General features: G+C 39.5%; 5 protein-coding genes across 10 annotated transcripts; 2 read left to right on the forward strand and 3 right to left on the reverse strand.

The window, feature by feature from the left end:
* Nucleotides 1-79: 79 nt before the first annotated feature.
* On the reverse strand, nucleotides 80-4488 carry LOC135938516 (sugar transporter SWEET1). Its single transcript, XM_065482184.1, has 7 exons — nucleotides 3986-4488; nucleotides 2830-2909; nucleotides 2206-2283; nucleotides 1678-1801; nucleotides 1461-1619; nucleotides 715-834; nucleotides 80-655 (listed from the first exon to the last, which is right to left on the reverse strand). The coding sequence occupies exons 2-7, from the start codon at nucleotides 2904-2906 to the stop codon at nucleotides 563-565; spliced, it is 651 nt and encodes a 216-aa protein (XP_065338256.1). The 5' UTR covers nucleotides 2907-2909; nucleotides 3986-4488; the 3' UTR covers nucleotides 80-562.
* A 598-nt stretch (nucleotides 4489-5086) lies between these two features.
* LOC135938515 (leukocyte elastase inhibitor-like) lies at nucleotides 5087-7389 on the forward strand. Its single transcript, XM_065482183.1, has 4 exons — nucleotides 5087-5339; nucleotides 6055-6639; nucleotides 6695-7105; nucleotides 7159-7389. Exons 1-4 carry the CDS (start codon nucleotides 5163-5165, stop codon nucleotides 7315-7317), a joined length of 1332 nt encoding a protein of 443 aa, XP_065338255.1. The 5' UTR covers nucleotides 5087-5162; the 3' UTR covers nucleotides 7318-7389.
* A 246-nt stretch (nucleotides 7390-7635) lies between these two features.
* LOC135938513 (uncharacterized) lies at nucleotides 7636-11912 on the reverse strand. Of its 5 annotated transcripts, XM_065482181.1 has the most exons (14): nucleotides 11657-11912; nucleotides 11430-11582; nucleotides 10848-11036; nucleotides 10451-10796; nucleotides 10244-10393; nucleotides 9969-10185; nucleotides 9685-9913; nucleotides 9489-9628; nucleotides 8942-9160; nucleotides 8777-8889; nucleotides 8408-8592; nucleotides 8030-8197; nucleotides 7940-7999; nucleotides 7636-7879 (listed from the first exon to the last, which is right to left on the reverse strand). In XM_065482181.1, exons 1-14 carry the CDS (start codon nucleotides 11754-11756, stop codon nucleotides 7728-7730), a joined length of 2421 nt encoding a protein of 806 aa, XP_065338253.1. In that variant the 5' UTR covers nucleotides 11757-11912; the 3' UTR covers nucleotides 7636-7727. The 5 variants fall into 5 exon arrangements, with proteins under 5 accessions (XP_065338253.1, XP_065338250.1, XP_065338251.1 ...); XM_065482178.1 differs by having other exon boundaries at nucleotides 7636-7999; XM_065482179.1 differs by having other exon boundaries at nucleotides 7940-8197.
* Nucleotides 11913-11949: 37 nt separating this feature from the next.
* Nucleotides 11950-13051, forward strand: Eaf6 (chromatin modification-related protein EAF6/MEAF6). 2 transcript variants are annotated; one of them, XM_065482185.1, is made up of 3 exons: nucleotides 11950-12100; nucleotides 12188-12425; nucleotides 12663-13051. In XM_065482185.1, exons 1-3 carry the CDS (start codon nucleotides 11993-11995, stop codon nucleotides 12884-12886), a joined length of 570 nt encoding a protein of 189 aa, XP_065338257.1. In that variant the 5' UTR covers nucleotides 11950-11992; the 3' UTR covers nucleotides 12887-13051. The 2 variants fall into 2 exon arrangements, with proteins under 2 accessions (XP_065338257.1, XP_065338258.1); XM_065482186.1 differs by having other exon boundaries at nucleotides 12687-13045.
* A 58-nt stretch (nucleotides 13052-13109) lies between these two features.
* On the reverse strand, nucleotides 13110-15404 carry LOC135938514 (ATPase WRNIP1-like). The gene is made up of 9 exons (XM_065482182.1): nucleotides 14966-15404; nucleotides 14656-14871; nucleotides 14399-14596; nucleotides 14135-14343; nucleotides 13912-14080; nucleotides 13670-13853; nucleotides 13498-13612; nucleotides 13299-13429; nucleotides 13110-13245 (listed from the first exon to the last, which is right to left on the reverse strand). The coding sequence occupies exons 1-9, from the start codon at nucleotides 15299-15301 to the stop codon at nucleotides 13148-13150; spliced, it is 1656 nt and encodes a 551-aa protein (XP_065338254.1). The 5' UTR covers nucleotides 15302-15404; the 3' UTR covers nucleotides 13110-13147.
* Nucleotides 15405-15552: the final 148 nt, after the last annotated feature.

Genomic DNA, 15552 nt, shown 5'->3' on the forward strand with positions numbered 1-15552 from the left:
TGGGGCCATAGATAAGAAAAGGAAAGAGGCGAGTTTTTTCCGCATTTTGCTGCTTCGGCGAGAGAGAATGAGATTGCGATTTGGTGTGTTTGGAAAGCACGGAATTTTATTCTGTTTTCACTACCTTATTTAAACTCACAAAATGCATCAACCAGACTAGCTATGAATTGTATGGCATAGCAATCAAACGCAACAGACACTTTTATGGAAACGAGTTTGTAATACAGTTATCAATCTCGTCCATTTCAAAAACGTAACACGTATAGATAACGATCAAACACGATTACTCTGTAATTTTCTCTTTTTCTTTGTATTATTTAATGTATACCTGAAATTTATTGTCAATCGATTGAATTGATTGTAAAGTTTATAAATTGTTATTGTCACATAATATATAGCATTGAGTTCTCGACATTATTTTCTTTCGCATGGAAGACTGCAAAGTGGCAAGTAGCATTGTAACTATGGTAAACAGCAATATCACATGCATATAATCAATGGAATGCTGCACGAAATGCGGCGTTCTCAAAATTGGAAAAGACGCTGAATCCAGCAAAACAGACTAATCCTTCTTCTTTTCGACCGGAGTGCGTGGATAAACGACAAAGAGGGACAGCTGCACAGCGCAAAGGGCCAAACCAACTCCGTTTTGGATCTAATGTTAAAGAAACACACCATAAATAATTGTGGATCAATATTTTTATGGAATATTACTTGGATAAATATGTTGTCAATGATGATTCCGTAGATCAGCCACTCAAAAGTCACTACCGTACCAGACAAGATGATTGGGAAAGGAAGGGACGCTGTGCTTTTTGTTCGGATGACTTCACCCTGAAAAATGCGACATTATATTTTTACATAGTCCAGAGCAAAGCACATTATTTATTCAGCAATTTTCCCTAGAATGAAAATACAATTTATTGTAAATGGTTCTTCTTCTTTCTATAATTTTCAAGATGGGTGACCTCTTCAAAGCGAAAACTATGTCCCGCAAACGAATAATATGGGCGCGCGTATCTCATTGGAGGAAGCCCAGCCCGTGTTACTGCCCCCTCATTCACCCCGTGAAATTAATTCAAGCATGCTGGAAAGACGCAAAGCAGCAAGTAGTAAGCCAGTCTCAAAAGATTTCGCAATCCTCGTCATTGCAATGAAAGAGAGACAAACGTAGGCCCACATACTTGGGGCCTACCATACGTAGGCCCCAAACATCGCTTGGATTCTTACATTTCAACGTGCACGCAAAGCATGCGCTCAACAATCTTACAGTTCTACTAGCACGTAAAATATTTACTGCCCAATTTTAGTAATGTTTTGCGCGTCAATGACAAAAAAGAATTTTGTTAGACAGATATGGCATAAAATAATGCTCAACACTGACGCATTAAGCCAAGCCTCCCAGTGAATTTTTAAGATTCTCTTCCTGATTACGACCTGCGATTATTTGCTTAACTTACCAACGAGAAGAGAGGGGAGCCAAGCAGTAAGAGCATAAGCACGGTGAGGATGGCGCCAAACCTGTCTTCAACGAGTTCTGGGTCTTCCCAAAACTGAGCATAGTAGAGAAGAGAAAATGCGAAGACGGCTCCCTGGATCGTGGCCTTGCTGACGTCACTCTGGTTAAAATTTATCTGTGAGATTTAGCGGACGCAAACGATACCGATCTCATCTTACCTTGCAGCTGGAGTAGGAGTAGAAGAAGGCGAGGTAGGCTATGTTCATCAGCGTGCCGACCATGCTGACGACCAGCATTGCCGAGTCCCCCAGCAGCATGGCGTACTTGAGGTTGAGAGCACCGCTGAAAGCGATAACAGAGCTACGTGTAATATTCCCAAAAATTAAGTTTTTTGAAAAATGAAAATGCTACCAAACGAAAGGAACCATTCCCCAGCTGATTTTAGCAGGATTTTATTACAATTTAACCCTCTGGATTGATTTAAGAAAACGGCGCTTTTTTGCAAATGTTTACTGACAAACTGCGAGAGATTTTTTTACTACCGAAATGAAAGTACAAATATACATATATAGTATTGTAAAAGCTTTCAATAAACCATAAGTAATAAACAAATTTAGTGCCTATTCAGCTCGATAGAAGACATGACTTCATTTGGCCTGACAAAATAATCAATAATCCATGTTGTCATTGAAAATGCAGTGCTATTTTCAGATAAGTTAGAAAGTTGTTATTATATTGCTACTTACATGATGCATCCTCCTAAGAATGGTAGAACAGAGTCTGATGCGGAATCTCCTTTCTTTTTGATGTCCAAACAAACAAATCTAAAAGATTTATAAATATATTGATCAGGAACATAGAAAATAGCTAGAAATATTTTTTAAGTAGTTGGTAATATTTTAAATGATAGTATATGATAAAGAGATGAAAATGAATATATGAGGAAAGCGTGAAAGTTTAAAATTGCAACATGCGAAAGGTTATGGGCACTATCTAACAGTTCAAAACATTACTATATTATCATTTTTCTAAATTCAACAAAAATAATTCCAGCCTAACCTTTTGTGAACTTGGAGAGATCCTGTTTACTATAGCAAAAAGTGATAGCAGCAAGCCGTTCAAAAGAGCACTGAAGATATTTGTTCAGAGCAAATGTGGAAAAACTAACATTAATCACAAATAATTTATGAACTACAATTTGTGTTTATCTTATAAATCTTGAAATAATTTTAAACGAACCAGTTTAAAAAATACCGTATTAAGAAACCCATCCCCAAAAGAAAATGAATTGTTGATGGATTTTTGCTGCTGCATGCTTGTGTGTGAATGGTTGAGCGAACTCTGAAAATTTATTTACATAATTTCCTTACACTCCTGAGAAGAACTGCAGAATTGTAGTGATGGAGGCAGCTGAGCCAACCAGGTCTTTGTAGTCTTCTAATGTCATTTTCTGTTTAAAAGTCGGAATTGCAAGTAAAAGAAGCGCAAAGAATGAGCCTGAAAAACAGACACTGCCGAGGATTGTATGACCTGCTCCTAGGTCATTTGATAACTTTTTGCAGTGTTATAAAACAAAATACCCGCGCTTCTGTAAGCTGATATCGCGGCTTAGCGAAACCGGATAGCGTTTCCTCACGCCTAGAAGATTTAATCGGATTTTAACGAAACAACTCTTTCATTGATCCGATTTATCTCGAAAAAAAAGAGATTATGGAAACTGTCTGATTAATATTTCTTATATAAAGGAAACATCAGTAGAAAAACGTTAGATCCAACCAAATCAAAAGTCACAATATGTAAAATTAAAAAAATAAAGTGACGAAGGTCAACATTAGGAAATACTATTTTAGCAGTTTGATACATAAAACAAATTCAAGAGATTCCAGCAATTCTAGATTGTGAATAAAATGGACGAACAGTTAACGCCGACACACTATTATGTTTAGTTAGAGATATATCCGGTTTAAATTGCTTTTAATTAACAGGTAATATAGCCGCGTCCTCACCAAAGTTAGTGTGCAGTTACAAAAACAATAGAAATCCAGAGGCATAGAGGATAATTTACAGTATAAAAATTGATCTAGTATCTTTCTAACAAAATATTTTATATTTTAAGCTGGCCTGTAGATGAAAGATCCAATTGGTAACCGCATAATATATTTTTTTTCAGATTTTGCAAATTTTGAATAAGTTGTTGCAGAACGTAGAATTTATTCAATGAACCATTTAAAAACAATTAAAAATATTTTTTTAAGGATTTAAATAAGCTTAAATGAATATTTTAATAATACATATCAATAATTTATTTAAATTTCGCTAAGGAAAAATTTCAACTGAAACATTAAACATTCTTAAAGATGAATCTCCTAGATGGAATGAGAATTCTATTCCACTATATATAATGGCTGTTGTAAAACACGCCTTTCACAAAATTAATAATTTTTATAGATGTAGAAGTAAAAATGAAACGATTATTGAGAGAAAAATTATTTTCTAATACATATTATATACATAGCGTTAACTCACGTTCAGCTATCAATCTGCCTTCCCTGCTGTGAGCGTGTCAACGTAGATAGAATCCAAACGAATAATGGCTTATGGATTATTTTCAGTCAGTTTCGATCCAACGAAATCGCACAAATTTTGTGCTGACGAATGGTTCTTTTATCTTTTTACGATAAAAAAGCTGGAACCACTTCTGTCTATGGGGACAGAGATTCAAAAGAAAAAAAAATGGAAAACTGCGATGAACAGGTTAATTGATTCACTGATTATGAGTAAGAGTAAGGTGCAAGGTGAACAAAGAAATGGGGGGCGAGGGCAGGAAAGGGATGTGCGTGTGGGAAGCAGTGGAAGTGAAAGGATTTAGGAGAACACATGAATTGCAAACAAACACGACACCGTCAATGAAGTACTGGGGGGCGTGTCCACTTGAGCACCAAGAAGGCTTTATGAAGGTTAATTAAAGCTATTTTCTTCTTTTCAAAACAGAAAAAACACGAGGCGCGTCTAAGACCCATTCATTGGGCAAAATAAAAAGTGTCTATTACACATTGTATTCCTTCTCGTAGTTTTTAATAGCCACGCATTGACAACTCTTTAGTCACAAAATTTCATCCTGTTCGCTGTCGCTTTGGACCAGTACACCTACACCAGCAGTCACGTGGCTTATAAAACACAACAAGGAAGACCGCACTGCCGCACAACATGCTCGCGTAGACGGTGACGCAGGGCGGGACTGGCGGGAGCGGGAGTGGGAGAAAAGTTACTGAAAGGTCAGCTCTTCGGTTCACGCATCACGCGCATTTTAGGCTCGTTTTATTTAATGTCTTCTTCTACTTCTGCCTTTTGCATCATTTTTTGAAAACAAGTTGAGGAAAATTTCATCATCACTGGGGGGGGGGGGACAGCTAAATAAATTTTTTATATAACAAATCACAATTTATTCCGACACGTATGTATAATATCTTTAATCGTCAACGAAAAATGAACACGTACTCCAGAAGAGCATTATTGCTCGTTATTTAATGGTACATCGAGGATTGGAGGAGGAAAGTAGATACATGGAGTGAGAAGAAGCAGCAGCCATCAAGGTCATCCTCATAAGCTGTTGCTATACACAAATAAAGTTAGCAGTCGTAAGCCGCGAGTAGTCGGCTTCGGGCAGATTTTGTTTTACTCGCAAATTACAGTCTCCTAAATAATGTTCAAGTTACTTTTGTTGAGTTTGCTTGTCGTCTCAGTGGCAATAGCGGCGGAAAGAAATGGTGGAAAACGCAAAAACAGACAACCACCGGGCCAGTTTGCCTTTGGGGATCCCCGTGGTGGGCAACCTTCGGAATACCGATTTGGACAAGTCGAATTAAGCATTCTTAAAAAGGTTTGGATAATTTTTCTGCTTGCTTTCAATTAGTTCAAGGTTTCGCAAGTTTATACCAATTGGTATTTAACGGTAAAAACCACCAAGTTTCTACCAGGTATTTTGGTATATATGTACCAGGAAAGTGAAACTTTTAGCAACAGTACAATAAGTTAAGTAGTAGTTAAAAGTGTGCCCTTGCAACAAAAAAAAGGGTAAAGTTAGAGTTTTTGCCGCCGAGTTACAGTTTTCGCCACCCCTATACTTTTACATGGGATTCTCATTAGAAATGGCGAGATATGTGTAACCCGGCAGAAACTGTAACAGCTATCCGGTAAATACAGGTAATTACCTCCTGTTATGGTAAAATTATGAAATTCTGGTAGATCCCGAACCCGGATTAGTTCAATTTATTTTTTAAGAAATATATAACTTTCAAAATTTATCATTTGGGGATTATGGTGTCTTGTATAGAATGACGCACTTCGCGTTTAAATTTATTTTATGTGTGCTCCTTTCAGCTTAGCACATGTGACTTCACATTTAACCTCAATAAGTGATAAGAAACTCGAATTGCCAATGCAAGAGGAAAGAGTCAAAGTCACCACCATATTTTTTTGCAACAAGATTTTTCTTTCCTCGTTATAACCAAATGAATTATCAGTAATAAATATTAAATTCAATGTACTTGAAAATATAACAAGGTTTAACGTGTAATTTGCTTTCTGATTAACAGATTTATGAAAGTGAGCCCGAAACCAGCTTTACTTTCTCCCCATTCAGCATCCGCACGCTTTTGGCGATGGTGCTGGAGGGCACGAATGGCCAGACCCGCAACGACCTGGCCGCGGCGCTGGGAGAGACGCGTGGACTGCGTCGCGTAGTCCGCGATACCAGCAGCTTCAGCGTTGGAAACGCTTTTTACCTTAGCAATACACTCAACATCAACGAAAAGTTTAAAGACAAACTCGTTTCCGAATATGGTGCCGAGTTCCAATACGCTGACTTTGTTCGGCCCAGAAGCGCGGCTTACAACGTTAACGAATGGGTGCGCAGGGTCACCGACAAGGGTATCAAAGAGCTGATCAGCCCTGACTCGCTCAGCCCCGAAACCGTCTTCATGATGGTCAACGCCATCTTCCTGAAGGCCAGATGGGACAAGACATTTGATTCTGAGGAGACCGTCCCTTACGGCATCTTCCACGAAAACCACCAAGGTTCGCTGAAACCTAAGATGGTGGACATGATGAAGAACTACGAATACTTCCGTTACGGAATAATCGATAGCTTGAACGCCAGAGTTGTGGAGCTGCCTTTCCAGGTAACTTGAGAGCCACTAAATTAGGAATAATATTACAAATTAAAGCAACTTTCAGGATCCCAAAAGATACTCCATGTACATTGTGCTGCCCCACGATCCCAAGGGACTGTCCAACTTGATTAACTCCTTGACTGCGGAGAGCTTCAACGAAATCATAAAGAGCATGAACCACCCTGTGCAGATGACCCTGTACTTGCCCAAATTCAGCGCCGAAACCACGCAGCAGCTCAACGATATCCTACCACCCAATGTTGCCCAAGTCTTCGGACCCAACGCCGACATCTCTGGCATCACTGCTGACAGCAAAGTGCAGCTCTCCAAAGTTTTGCACAAAGCTAACCTGAAGGTCGACGAGGAAGGCGCCACTGGAACCGCCGCAACCGCCGTGCACGCCATCCTCCTGTCCAACGCTCCGCAGATCGAATTCAATGTTTCGCACCCTTTCATGTACTTTATTGCTGAAAAGGTACGTGCTTAGATGACCCTAGGTACATAGTGTGATATTGAATTAATTTGCAGGTGCAAGATAACAGATACTACTCGCAGCCCAGCTCTGAAGTGATCTTTATGGGTTACGTGTCTAAGCTGGAAGACTCGAGGGAACTTCCATCTAGCTGGGGACCTTTGCCTGATAAGCCTGTTTTCCAGAGAATCCAGAGGCAGAGACCACGAAATTAAAGATGGAAAACTTGATTTTCCATTGTTTTCAATCAAAATAAAATACTTTGAATAAACATGCATGCAAATTTACTCTAGTGCGTTATTACCCAGCCTCCAACCTTTAAAATGAAAAAAAAACAATACATAAATCATTACTTAAATGTTGCCATAAAGATTGTCCTATTTTATCTGCTTGTAAAACTTATAGTTTTTATTGAATTTCTGTAAGTTTGATTATATTTAAAAATTTCACTTCAGAGTTTTTGAGATCTTAAACTTAAATAATTTTAAAACATAAAGGAATTGAATCTTGAGTTAGAACAAAAAGGCAGCCAATTAAATAGTTAAATTGGCTTTTATTAAAGAAAATGCACGTTACAATGAACAAATGCGTGATGAATGTACATTAGTCCAGTGAATGCCAATTGTTAGCAGTTTAACTTTGTAGCAATGCTATTTGACTTCTGCCCTTTCAAATTTGTCTTCCCTTTGGGCAAGATAAATAAGCCATCTGGCTGTCCATTTTGAACAGATTTCTTGTGTTCTACAGATTTCTTCTGTTCTTTAGCATTTTGGACAGGTTTCCTCTGTTCTTTGCTACCTTGAACAGGTTTCCTCTGTCCTTTAGCATTTTGGACAGGTTTCTTCTGTTCTTTGCCACTTTGAACAGGTTTCCTCTGTTCTCTGCCACCTTGAACAGGTTTCTTCTGTTCTTTAGCATTTTGGACAGGTCTCTTCTGTTCTTCACCATTTTGAACATGCTTCTTCTGACCTTTAGGCAACTGTTGATCACTGTCCAGTTTGGGCTTTTTCTGGCTTTTATCTCCTTTGATAACCTTGGTTATCTCTTCCCTCTTTCTCTTGTTGCCACTTTTCTTTTGCACTGGTTTCTCTTCCTCTGCAAAATCAAAGTTCACTAATAAAAAACTAGTTGAAGATTAAGGATGATTAACATGCTAAATGCGATTAAATTTGAGATTCTGACTCGTTAAAATTACGCATATACTTGCAACACGTTAGACATAAATTCTGAATTAAAGAGAAACAAAAGTGCACTTGTATTAAAATTTTGAGAAAGCCATTTCATATATATGCAAATGTTTCATACCCTGGCTTTCTTCAGAGTCTTCCTCATCACTGCCTTCAGGGTTCTCCATTGCTTCTTCTATCCTCCTTTCTTTCCTTGATTGTGGAATTTTGTTGGATAATTTTTGAAGCTTAGCCACAAAGAAGCCATCCATGTTTTGGGAATGAGGATAAAACCTTTTAGATAGTTTCAGGCTAGGGTGCAGTCTATAACATGTGGAAAGATTCGTTATTTAATGAAATGCTGAGAAAAGAAACATGATTATATGTATATATATAATTTTAGGAGTGAAATAATTTAAATTTGAGTAGCCTTATAAAAAATTAAAATATATTTAAATTCGTGATATCTATTATCGCGGTTGGGAAAAGACAATGCTTGGTTTATTACCTGTGTTGTCTGAAGTTGGCAAAGCCATCAACGCCAAAATCAAGTCCAGTTGGCACAAGCCTGACATCTCTATGCTTCAGAGCAAAATCAACAACGCACTCATTTTCCTCAGGCTGGACCAATCAAATTAGTAATATGATAAAAATTTATAACAATTTTCAGTACCAAAATGGAACAAGTCGAGTAGACGAGGTAGCCACCAGACTTGGATTTGTCTGCAGAACTGAGACAATCAATGGCTGAAAGGATGAGTTCCCTCTGCAGGTTGACGCACTTGTCAATGTCTCCTTGGTCCTTGTTAGTTTTGACGCTGGGATCCTTGGACAACACACCTGTGCCTGTGCAAGGGGCATCTAACAAGATGCGGTCGAAACCTTTCATCATCTGAAATAAACCAATTTAAATTAAACAACATTCAACATGATCAGCTTGACAGAATTATTCCGTTTAAAAAGGGTTGTTGAGAGCAGGAGAAAATATAATAATTAAAATATAACTCTCACCTTGCTGTCATTAAATTTGGCCTTTTCAAGCTTCTATTAATGTTTCCATTGGGAGCCAAGCATGGTACTCCTCATGGAATGGGGATTTTACAATGTAAATGACAGAGGTACTTAAAATTTAATGACCAAAATTAGTTAAATGTTTCATTTTCTAAGATGAAGCAAAGAACCAGTAATTGCAAGGAAAAATTACTATGAAACCAACTTACCGTAGAATACTTTCTTCCATCAACGTTTGTGATGACTGAATTTACAATTCCCAAGCGATGGAAGTTGCCCACAACGGCTTTGATTCTGTCCTTGTTGGCATCATTAGCAAAGAGAACTCCAGTATTCTTCATAATAGCAGCTACATGAATGAAAATTAAAATGTGTTATGAAACAATTAAAAATAAATTCCAATACCAATGTGAGATGCTTTTCCTCCAGGCGCGGAACACATGTCTAGGATTCGTTCGTTTTCTTGCGGGGCCAGTGCCATCACTGGCAGCAAACTGGATGCTCCCTGGAGAATGTAGTGACCCGCAAGGTACTCAGGAGTGGCGCCAAGCGGCACTTGCGAGTTGAAAACTACCAGACCAACCTTGGTCCACTTGCCGATCGGGTCCAAATTGACACCTCTGCTGATCAAGGCCTGCAAAAATGATTCTTCCCAATCCCATTTCAATGCGTGACAGAAATTGACTCACCTGCGCCAGATCTCTGCGTCTAGTTTTCAGAGAGTTTGCCCTCAGGGTAACGGGCCTGGTCACTTCACTGGCCTCCAAGAACTCCATCAATTCACTCAATGGGAAGATATCCATAAGTTTTTCCATAAGAAATTCATTGTAGCTGTAGTAGAGACACAAGTCTTTCAGCAGAAGTTCCAGGTATTCCTTCCTGCTACGGTTTGGCTCCCTCAGCCGCCTAGGGGGCAGGCAACTTGTTTAAAAACAAATTCACTGAGAATGGAAGTGAGCTGTACTTGAAGTCAGAGAGCACCATGATGACATCCTTCATTCTCTGCTGCACATCTTGCAGTCCTTCCATTTTTTCTGCCTCTTCGCCTTCAGGGAATTGGAAGACATCATGCGTGGTGACGTTCATTTCTAGTTCCTCAGCAGCAGCATCGGCCCTTTGAGCGAACAATCAATGTTGAACAAGGCAAAATCAATTTTAATTTTGTGCATACTTTTCCTTCTCCATTTTTTTCTTCAGCTTCTTGTTGGCTTTTTCAATAGGAAGCATGTCGCTGTCATCAGAATCTCCGTAATTATCATCCTGAGCACCATCAGAGTCACCTTCCTCTTCCTCATCTCCGCTGTCTTCAGCGTTGCTGTCTTCATCTTCCTCATCTTCCAAGTCACTACCTTCATCTCCTTCAACTTCTTCTTCCTCCTCTCCCACGTCACTACCTTCATCTCCTTCAACTTCTTCATCCTCTTCGTCTCCAAGTTCCTCAGATTCAGAATCATCGTCAGGAATATCCAGGTCATTGTCCTCATATTCATCACTATTGTCATCTTCCTCACTTTCATCTAGGGCAAGAATTGTATATATTTTTAAATTTTTAACATCCTTTAAGATACCTTCATCGAACAAGTTTTTCTTCGGTTCTTGAGATTTCTTTGCAGTTTTGGTTAACTTCTTAGCCTTTGACTGCTGCAGCTCCTCATCACTGTCACTATATTCAGTGGTTCCTTCACCTTCACTCTCTTCAGGCTCTTTTAATACCGGAACTGGCGCCTTCTTACGTGGAACTTGTTTCTTGATGATTCCTAAAATCAGATATGTAATATAAATCTTATTTGAATTGTTAAAAATGAGAGTGAATGATTGTGAGAGTGAGGCAAAAGCATCATGGGGGTTCTAAAGTAGGCGCGTTACCGCAACTCTTCGACTAACGGTTACATCAATTTTAATGAAAATTGAGGGAACGGTTGAAGTATACATAACAAGCTAATTTTAATAGGACTCATCCAGACTCTAGGTGAGCCAGATAGCCAAAGTAGAAGCCCGGAGATTTCCTCCACTAGTCTCATTAGCTCAGGTTAAATTTTGGGACCAATATCCAGGAGATCCCTATTATCTCCCGTTTTAAATTTTCAAAAACAGACCTAGAGACAATCCCAGAAAACTAATATGTCATTCACAATTTCAACATAATTTACCTTTATTCTCTTTCCCTGCAGATTTGATTTTCTTTTCTTCGATTATTGCAGCTTTCTTCATTTCTTTCAAGAGAGCCTTCGCCTCGAGTTTCTGCGTTGCAATCCTTGCTCTCTTCCTCTGACGCGAACTCTTAAGTTTCTTTTCAACATTTTCTGCGAAATTCAATGAAATTCCATTGTTTGAAGATACATTGCAATCAAAGTAAAATATTTAAAGACTAAAATACCTTTTAGATGTTTTGGGAATGAAGGATCGCCCTGCTTTTTTGCTTTCCTGCCTGGTCCCTTTTTCTGCTTCTCTTCTCCAAACTTAGCTTTGCGGCCCATATTTTAGGCCACGTTTTCAGTTATATCAAATAACAGCAGTACAAGAATGTCTTTGAAAATATTTAGAAATTATATTAAGAAGCACGTCGACTCACAATCAGTAAAACTTTTTGTCAAACACGTGTGGTACGATGCACGACAGTACACAACAGCTATCCACATGCGGCAAGAGACGTCATGCAAGGAAGTTTTTGATACATTTTCCGACGACAGCGCCGCGTATCGGTAGTTATCACATGTTCTTCGCTCCTATTTTGAAAACAACAAAAATGGCTTCCAAAACAAGCTCACAGGACACTCGCGCCGAGTTGGGCGAATTGGTAAAGCGGAAAGCCGAAATAGCTGTAAGCAAAATGCATATAATTTCAATTTTAAATACCATAAATATATTTGATGTATTTTAGAAATGATGTTCCTTCTCAATTTCACAGGAAACGCTCGCTAGTTTAGAGCGGCAAATCTACGCTTTTGAAGGCAGCTATTTAGAAGACACCCAGCTGTACGGAAATATTATCAGAGGCTGGGACCGGTACCTGGCTAGTAACAAAGCAAGCACCAGTGACAAAAGGAACCGAAAATTTAAAGAGGCGGAGAGGCTTTTCTCTAAGTCGTCCATCACGTCAATGGCTGCTGCCACTGGCCTGGCCGACGATGGATCTCAGGAAAAAGGTATTACCTTGTTGCATTATTTTGTTATTGAACCCACCTTTTCTTTTTTTGCATGTTCAATTTCGTTTATTTCTCCAAAAAATAAGTCATTAAATATTTAAAATAAAAAAAATACCAATTAACATTATTTAGGAGAAATAATTAAGGACATTTTTGTAGTCTTAAAGAACCCGCCATAGATCGTGATTAAAATGTATTATCTATGTGTATTTGCATCAGCCTGTTAATGCCTTTTAGTTCAAACAACCGAACTTTCCACAGACAACAACAGCGAGTCTGAGGGTAGTAGTGAAATAGACACTAAAGACTTGAACGGATCCACTTCATCAGCAATGAATGGCTCTTCCTTGCTCTCTGATGCAATTACTCCAGCGAAACAAGACTCAAGTAGTCATGCAAGCAAACACCGAAACAGCAGCAGCAGCATCAAGAAGGGTAATAAGAAGGCCAGGCATCGCTGACATAGGAAGTGAGTGTAAACAAAAGTTTTGAAAGACAATCCGTTTTGATATAAAGACTAAAACATTGACGTGTTCGCCGTCATCACTGTAGTATCATCACTTCATTAAATTTAAGATTAACGTTTAGGTAGTAACTTGCCAAATTCCCAATTAAGAATTAAACATTTTCTGTAAATATTCTCATAAATCAATAAAGATCAGTTTCATAAATCATCAAACAGAATTTTAATTATTTATTTTAAAGGAACACTGTTCATTAAACTATTTTGATTTGAAAAAGTCAACGCCCTCCAGTCCCTCAGGCATGTATTTGAGGTGAGGTACTTCACTTGGAATAATGCTGTAACCCTTTGCATATCCTGTATGAAAACACTGTTAAGGCTGGTAGAAAATTGAGATAGTATAATATTACCCAGATCCTTCATTAATTTTGTTGGGGCATTTCTCAAGTGTAGAGGCACAGAAGGTTGAGGACCCTTGTGGTTTGCAATGCACTCTTTTGCCCTCTCCAGACAATTGTCCATTTCTCTCGATTTTGGAGCTCTGAAAATTGTAAATATATTATTTGTTTAATACGTATCAATCAGTGAAAAAATAAGTTGAAATGTTACCTTGCCAAGTAAATAGCGCAATTTGAGAGAAGAATGTCTGCCTCGGGCATGCCCAGCAGCTGGCAACCCTGCATGGCTGCCACAGCCAAAGGAAGGGCTGCAGGGTCTGCCAAACCTTATAGCAAAATCAATCGATCAAGCAATTACTTAGATACAAAGAATTTCTCCGCACCAACATCTTCGACAGCTGCCCTCACCAGCCGCCTGGCCAAATATCGAGGGTCTTCGCCACTGACAATGAGCCTGGTGGTCCAGTAGAGGGCTGCATTCTGGTCTGAGGCCCTGATGGACTTGTGCACTGCCGAGATGATGTTGTAGTGCTCCTCGCCGCCCCTGTCATACAGCATGTGCGATTTCTGTGTCAAAAACATATTTTTAAAACATGACTGAAGAATTGAGTTTAATAGAAGCAACCTTGATGCCCTCTTTGATGTCGTTTAGGGTCACGACCACTCTAGCGTCATCACCTGCATGCATTTTGGATTGGAAAGCCAATTGCAGGGAATTCAACGCGATTCTAGCATCTCCGTCGCAGATGTCAGCCAAAAACTTAAGCGCCTGGTCTTCTACAGCCAACTTTGACCTGAGTAACTCAAAGCAATTAGTTTTACTATTTTACTGGCTATTTCTTCCTTACGCTTGATCATTATTGTCTGAAACCACTGAAGCACCAAGCGACTGAAGAGCATTGGACAGGATGGAAATCACTTGCTCTGAAGACAGTTTTTCCAGAACTAGAACCCTGCACCTGCTCAGCAAGGCGTTGTTCAGACTAAATGAGGGGTTTTCTGTAGTTGCTCCAATCAAGACAATCAATCCCGATTCTACATGGGGAAGAAACACGTCCTAAAACACAACAGAGAATTGACCCTAACTATAAATGAACGAAAAACTGGCACACCTGCTGCGTTTTGTTAAAACGGTGGATTTCGTCCATGAACAATACAGTCCTGTTCTTGGTCAGGGACATCTCTCCTTTGGCCGCTTTGACCACATCTTTGACATCATTCACTCCACATGTCACTGCCGACATTTTGACAAAACGTGCCCGAATCCTGCCTTCCTTGCAATAGGAGTGGATGATGTTTGAAAGTGTTGTCTGTAAATTATAAGTTTACGTATTTTCAATCGATTTTGGAGCAAAATATGTATGCAGACTTTGCCACAGCCAGGCGGGCCCCAGAGGATCATACTTGTGATTTCTCCCTCTCGAAGAAGTGACCTGAGAATGCTGCTCTTTCCAACCACCTTATCCTGGCCTACAAAAGTGCTCAGGTTCTTTGGACGAACCTGTTCAGCTAAAGGTACAGCATTGCTCAAGCTGGCCTCGAAAGCAAGAAGTGGTTTCTTCTCACTTTTTTGCACAGCGTCATCCTAAAAAAAGAGCCATTACATTATTGGCTTTAGATTCAAAGTTTGTTTCTATCGCGGATCAGAGTGGTTTTATGTATCATTAAAAATACTGTACATTTTGAGCAGGTTTCGGCTCAGCTTTGACTTGTTCCTCTGGAGGTTCGTCTGCCAAAATTTTCTGCTTCTTGGATAGGAATGGCTGCGATTCAGCTTGGTCAGAGGAACTTTGGGCCGATGGACTGGGCCTTTTAGATACTGCAGACTGTGTTGTCGAGGCTCCTCTAGTTGCCGGCTTCTTTGAGTTGGAAGACGGCGAATTGAGAAAAATGCATCGATCGACATGCTCCTCTATCTCGGACACGACAAACACTCTACTGCAAATAGGACAGGTGACCTCGTCGGCAAGAAGAGCGTCCGTAGAGTTTCTTTTACTGTTCTTGTTAAAAGACATACTGTGTCTAAATGTTCATAGAGCTGAGAACAAAAATTCTGCTGAATTGTATGTTAGAAAAAAGGCGGCACTATTACACCTACGACAGCACTGCCTAAATTCACATCACGTAAAGCTGGTGCAGCAAGTTACGCCCACAAAACACCGTATATGGCCGCCATAAGACCTGTTTTAAAGCGACCGACGCGACACCAACGGTTGGGGGGGAAAGCTCTTAGCGGGAACGAGTTCGGCCCATAAGAGTGGTAGCC

Source organism: Cloeon dipterum, chromosome 3, assembly GCF_949628265.1.
Source record: "Cloeon dipterum chromosome 3, ieCloDipt1.1, whole genome shotgun sequence".
Classification (NCBI taxonomy): Eukaryota; Metazoa; Arthropoda; class Insecta; order Ephemeroptera; family Baetidae; genus Cloeon; species Cloeon dipterum.

Coding starts and splice junctions, on each gene's coding strand:
- Eaf6 (XM_065482185.1), top strand. CDS start 11,993: ATGTTCTTCGCTCCTATTTTGAAAACAACAAAAATGGCTTCCAAAACA. Junction 12,101..12,187: donor AGCGGAAAGCCGAAATAGCT/GTAAGCAAAATG, acceptor TCAATTTCACAG/GAAACGCTCGCTAGTTTAGA. Junction 12,426..12,662: donor CGATGGATCTCAGGAAAAAG/GTATTACCTTGT, acceptor AATGCCTTTTAG/TTCAAACAACCGAACTTTCC.
- LOC135938513 (XM_065482176.1), bottom strand. CDS start 11,756: ATGGGCCGCAAAGCTAAGTTTGGAGAAGAGAAGCAGAAAAAGGGACCA. Junction 9,161..9,488: donor ATGGAAGAAAGTATTCTACG/GTAAGTTGGTTT, acceptor GGTTTATTTCAG/ATGATGAAAGGTTTCGACCG. Junction 8,593..8,776: donor GCCAACTTCAGACAACACAG/GTAATAAACCAA, acceptor CACATGTTATAG/ACTGCACCCTAGCCTGAAAC.
- LOC135938515 (XM_065482183.1), top strand. CDS start 5,163: ATGTTCAAGTTACTTTTGTTGAGTTTGCTTGTCGTCTCAGTGGCAATA. Junction 5,340..6,054: donor AATTAAGCATTCTTAAAAAG/GTTTGGATAATT, acceptor TCTGATTAACAG/ATTTATGAAAGTGAGCCCGA. Junction 7,106..7,158: donor TGTACTTTATTGCTGAAAAG/GTACGTGCTTAG, acceptor ATTAATTTGCAG/GTGCAAGATAACAGATACTA.
- LOC135938516 (XM_065482184.1), bottom strand. CDS start 2,906: ATGACATTAGAAGACTACAAAGACCTGGTTGGCTCAGCTGCCTCCATC. Junction 1,802..2,205: donor TTCTTAGGAGGATGCATCAT/GTAAGTAGCAAT, acceptor TATCGCTTTCAG/CGGTGCTCTCAACCTCAAGT. Junction 835..1,460: donor GCTCCCCTCTCTTCTCGTTG/GTAAGTTAAGCA, acceptor CGCATTTTTCAG/GGTGAAGTCATCCGAACAAA.
- LOC135938514 (XM_065482182.1), bottom strand. CDS start 15,301: ATGTCTTTTAACAAGAACAGTAAAAGAAACTCTACGGACGCTCTTCTT. Junction 14,597..14,655: donor GCCCGCCTGGCTGTGGCAAA/GTCTGCATACAT, acceptor TATAATTTACAG/ACAACACTTTCAAACATCAT. Junction 14,344..14,398: donor GTTTTAACAAAACGCAGCAG/GTGTGCCAGTTT, acceptor GTTGTGTTTTAG/GACGTGTTTCTTCCCCATGT.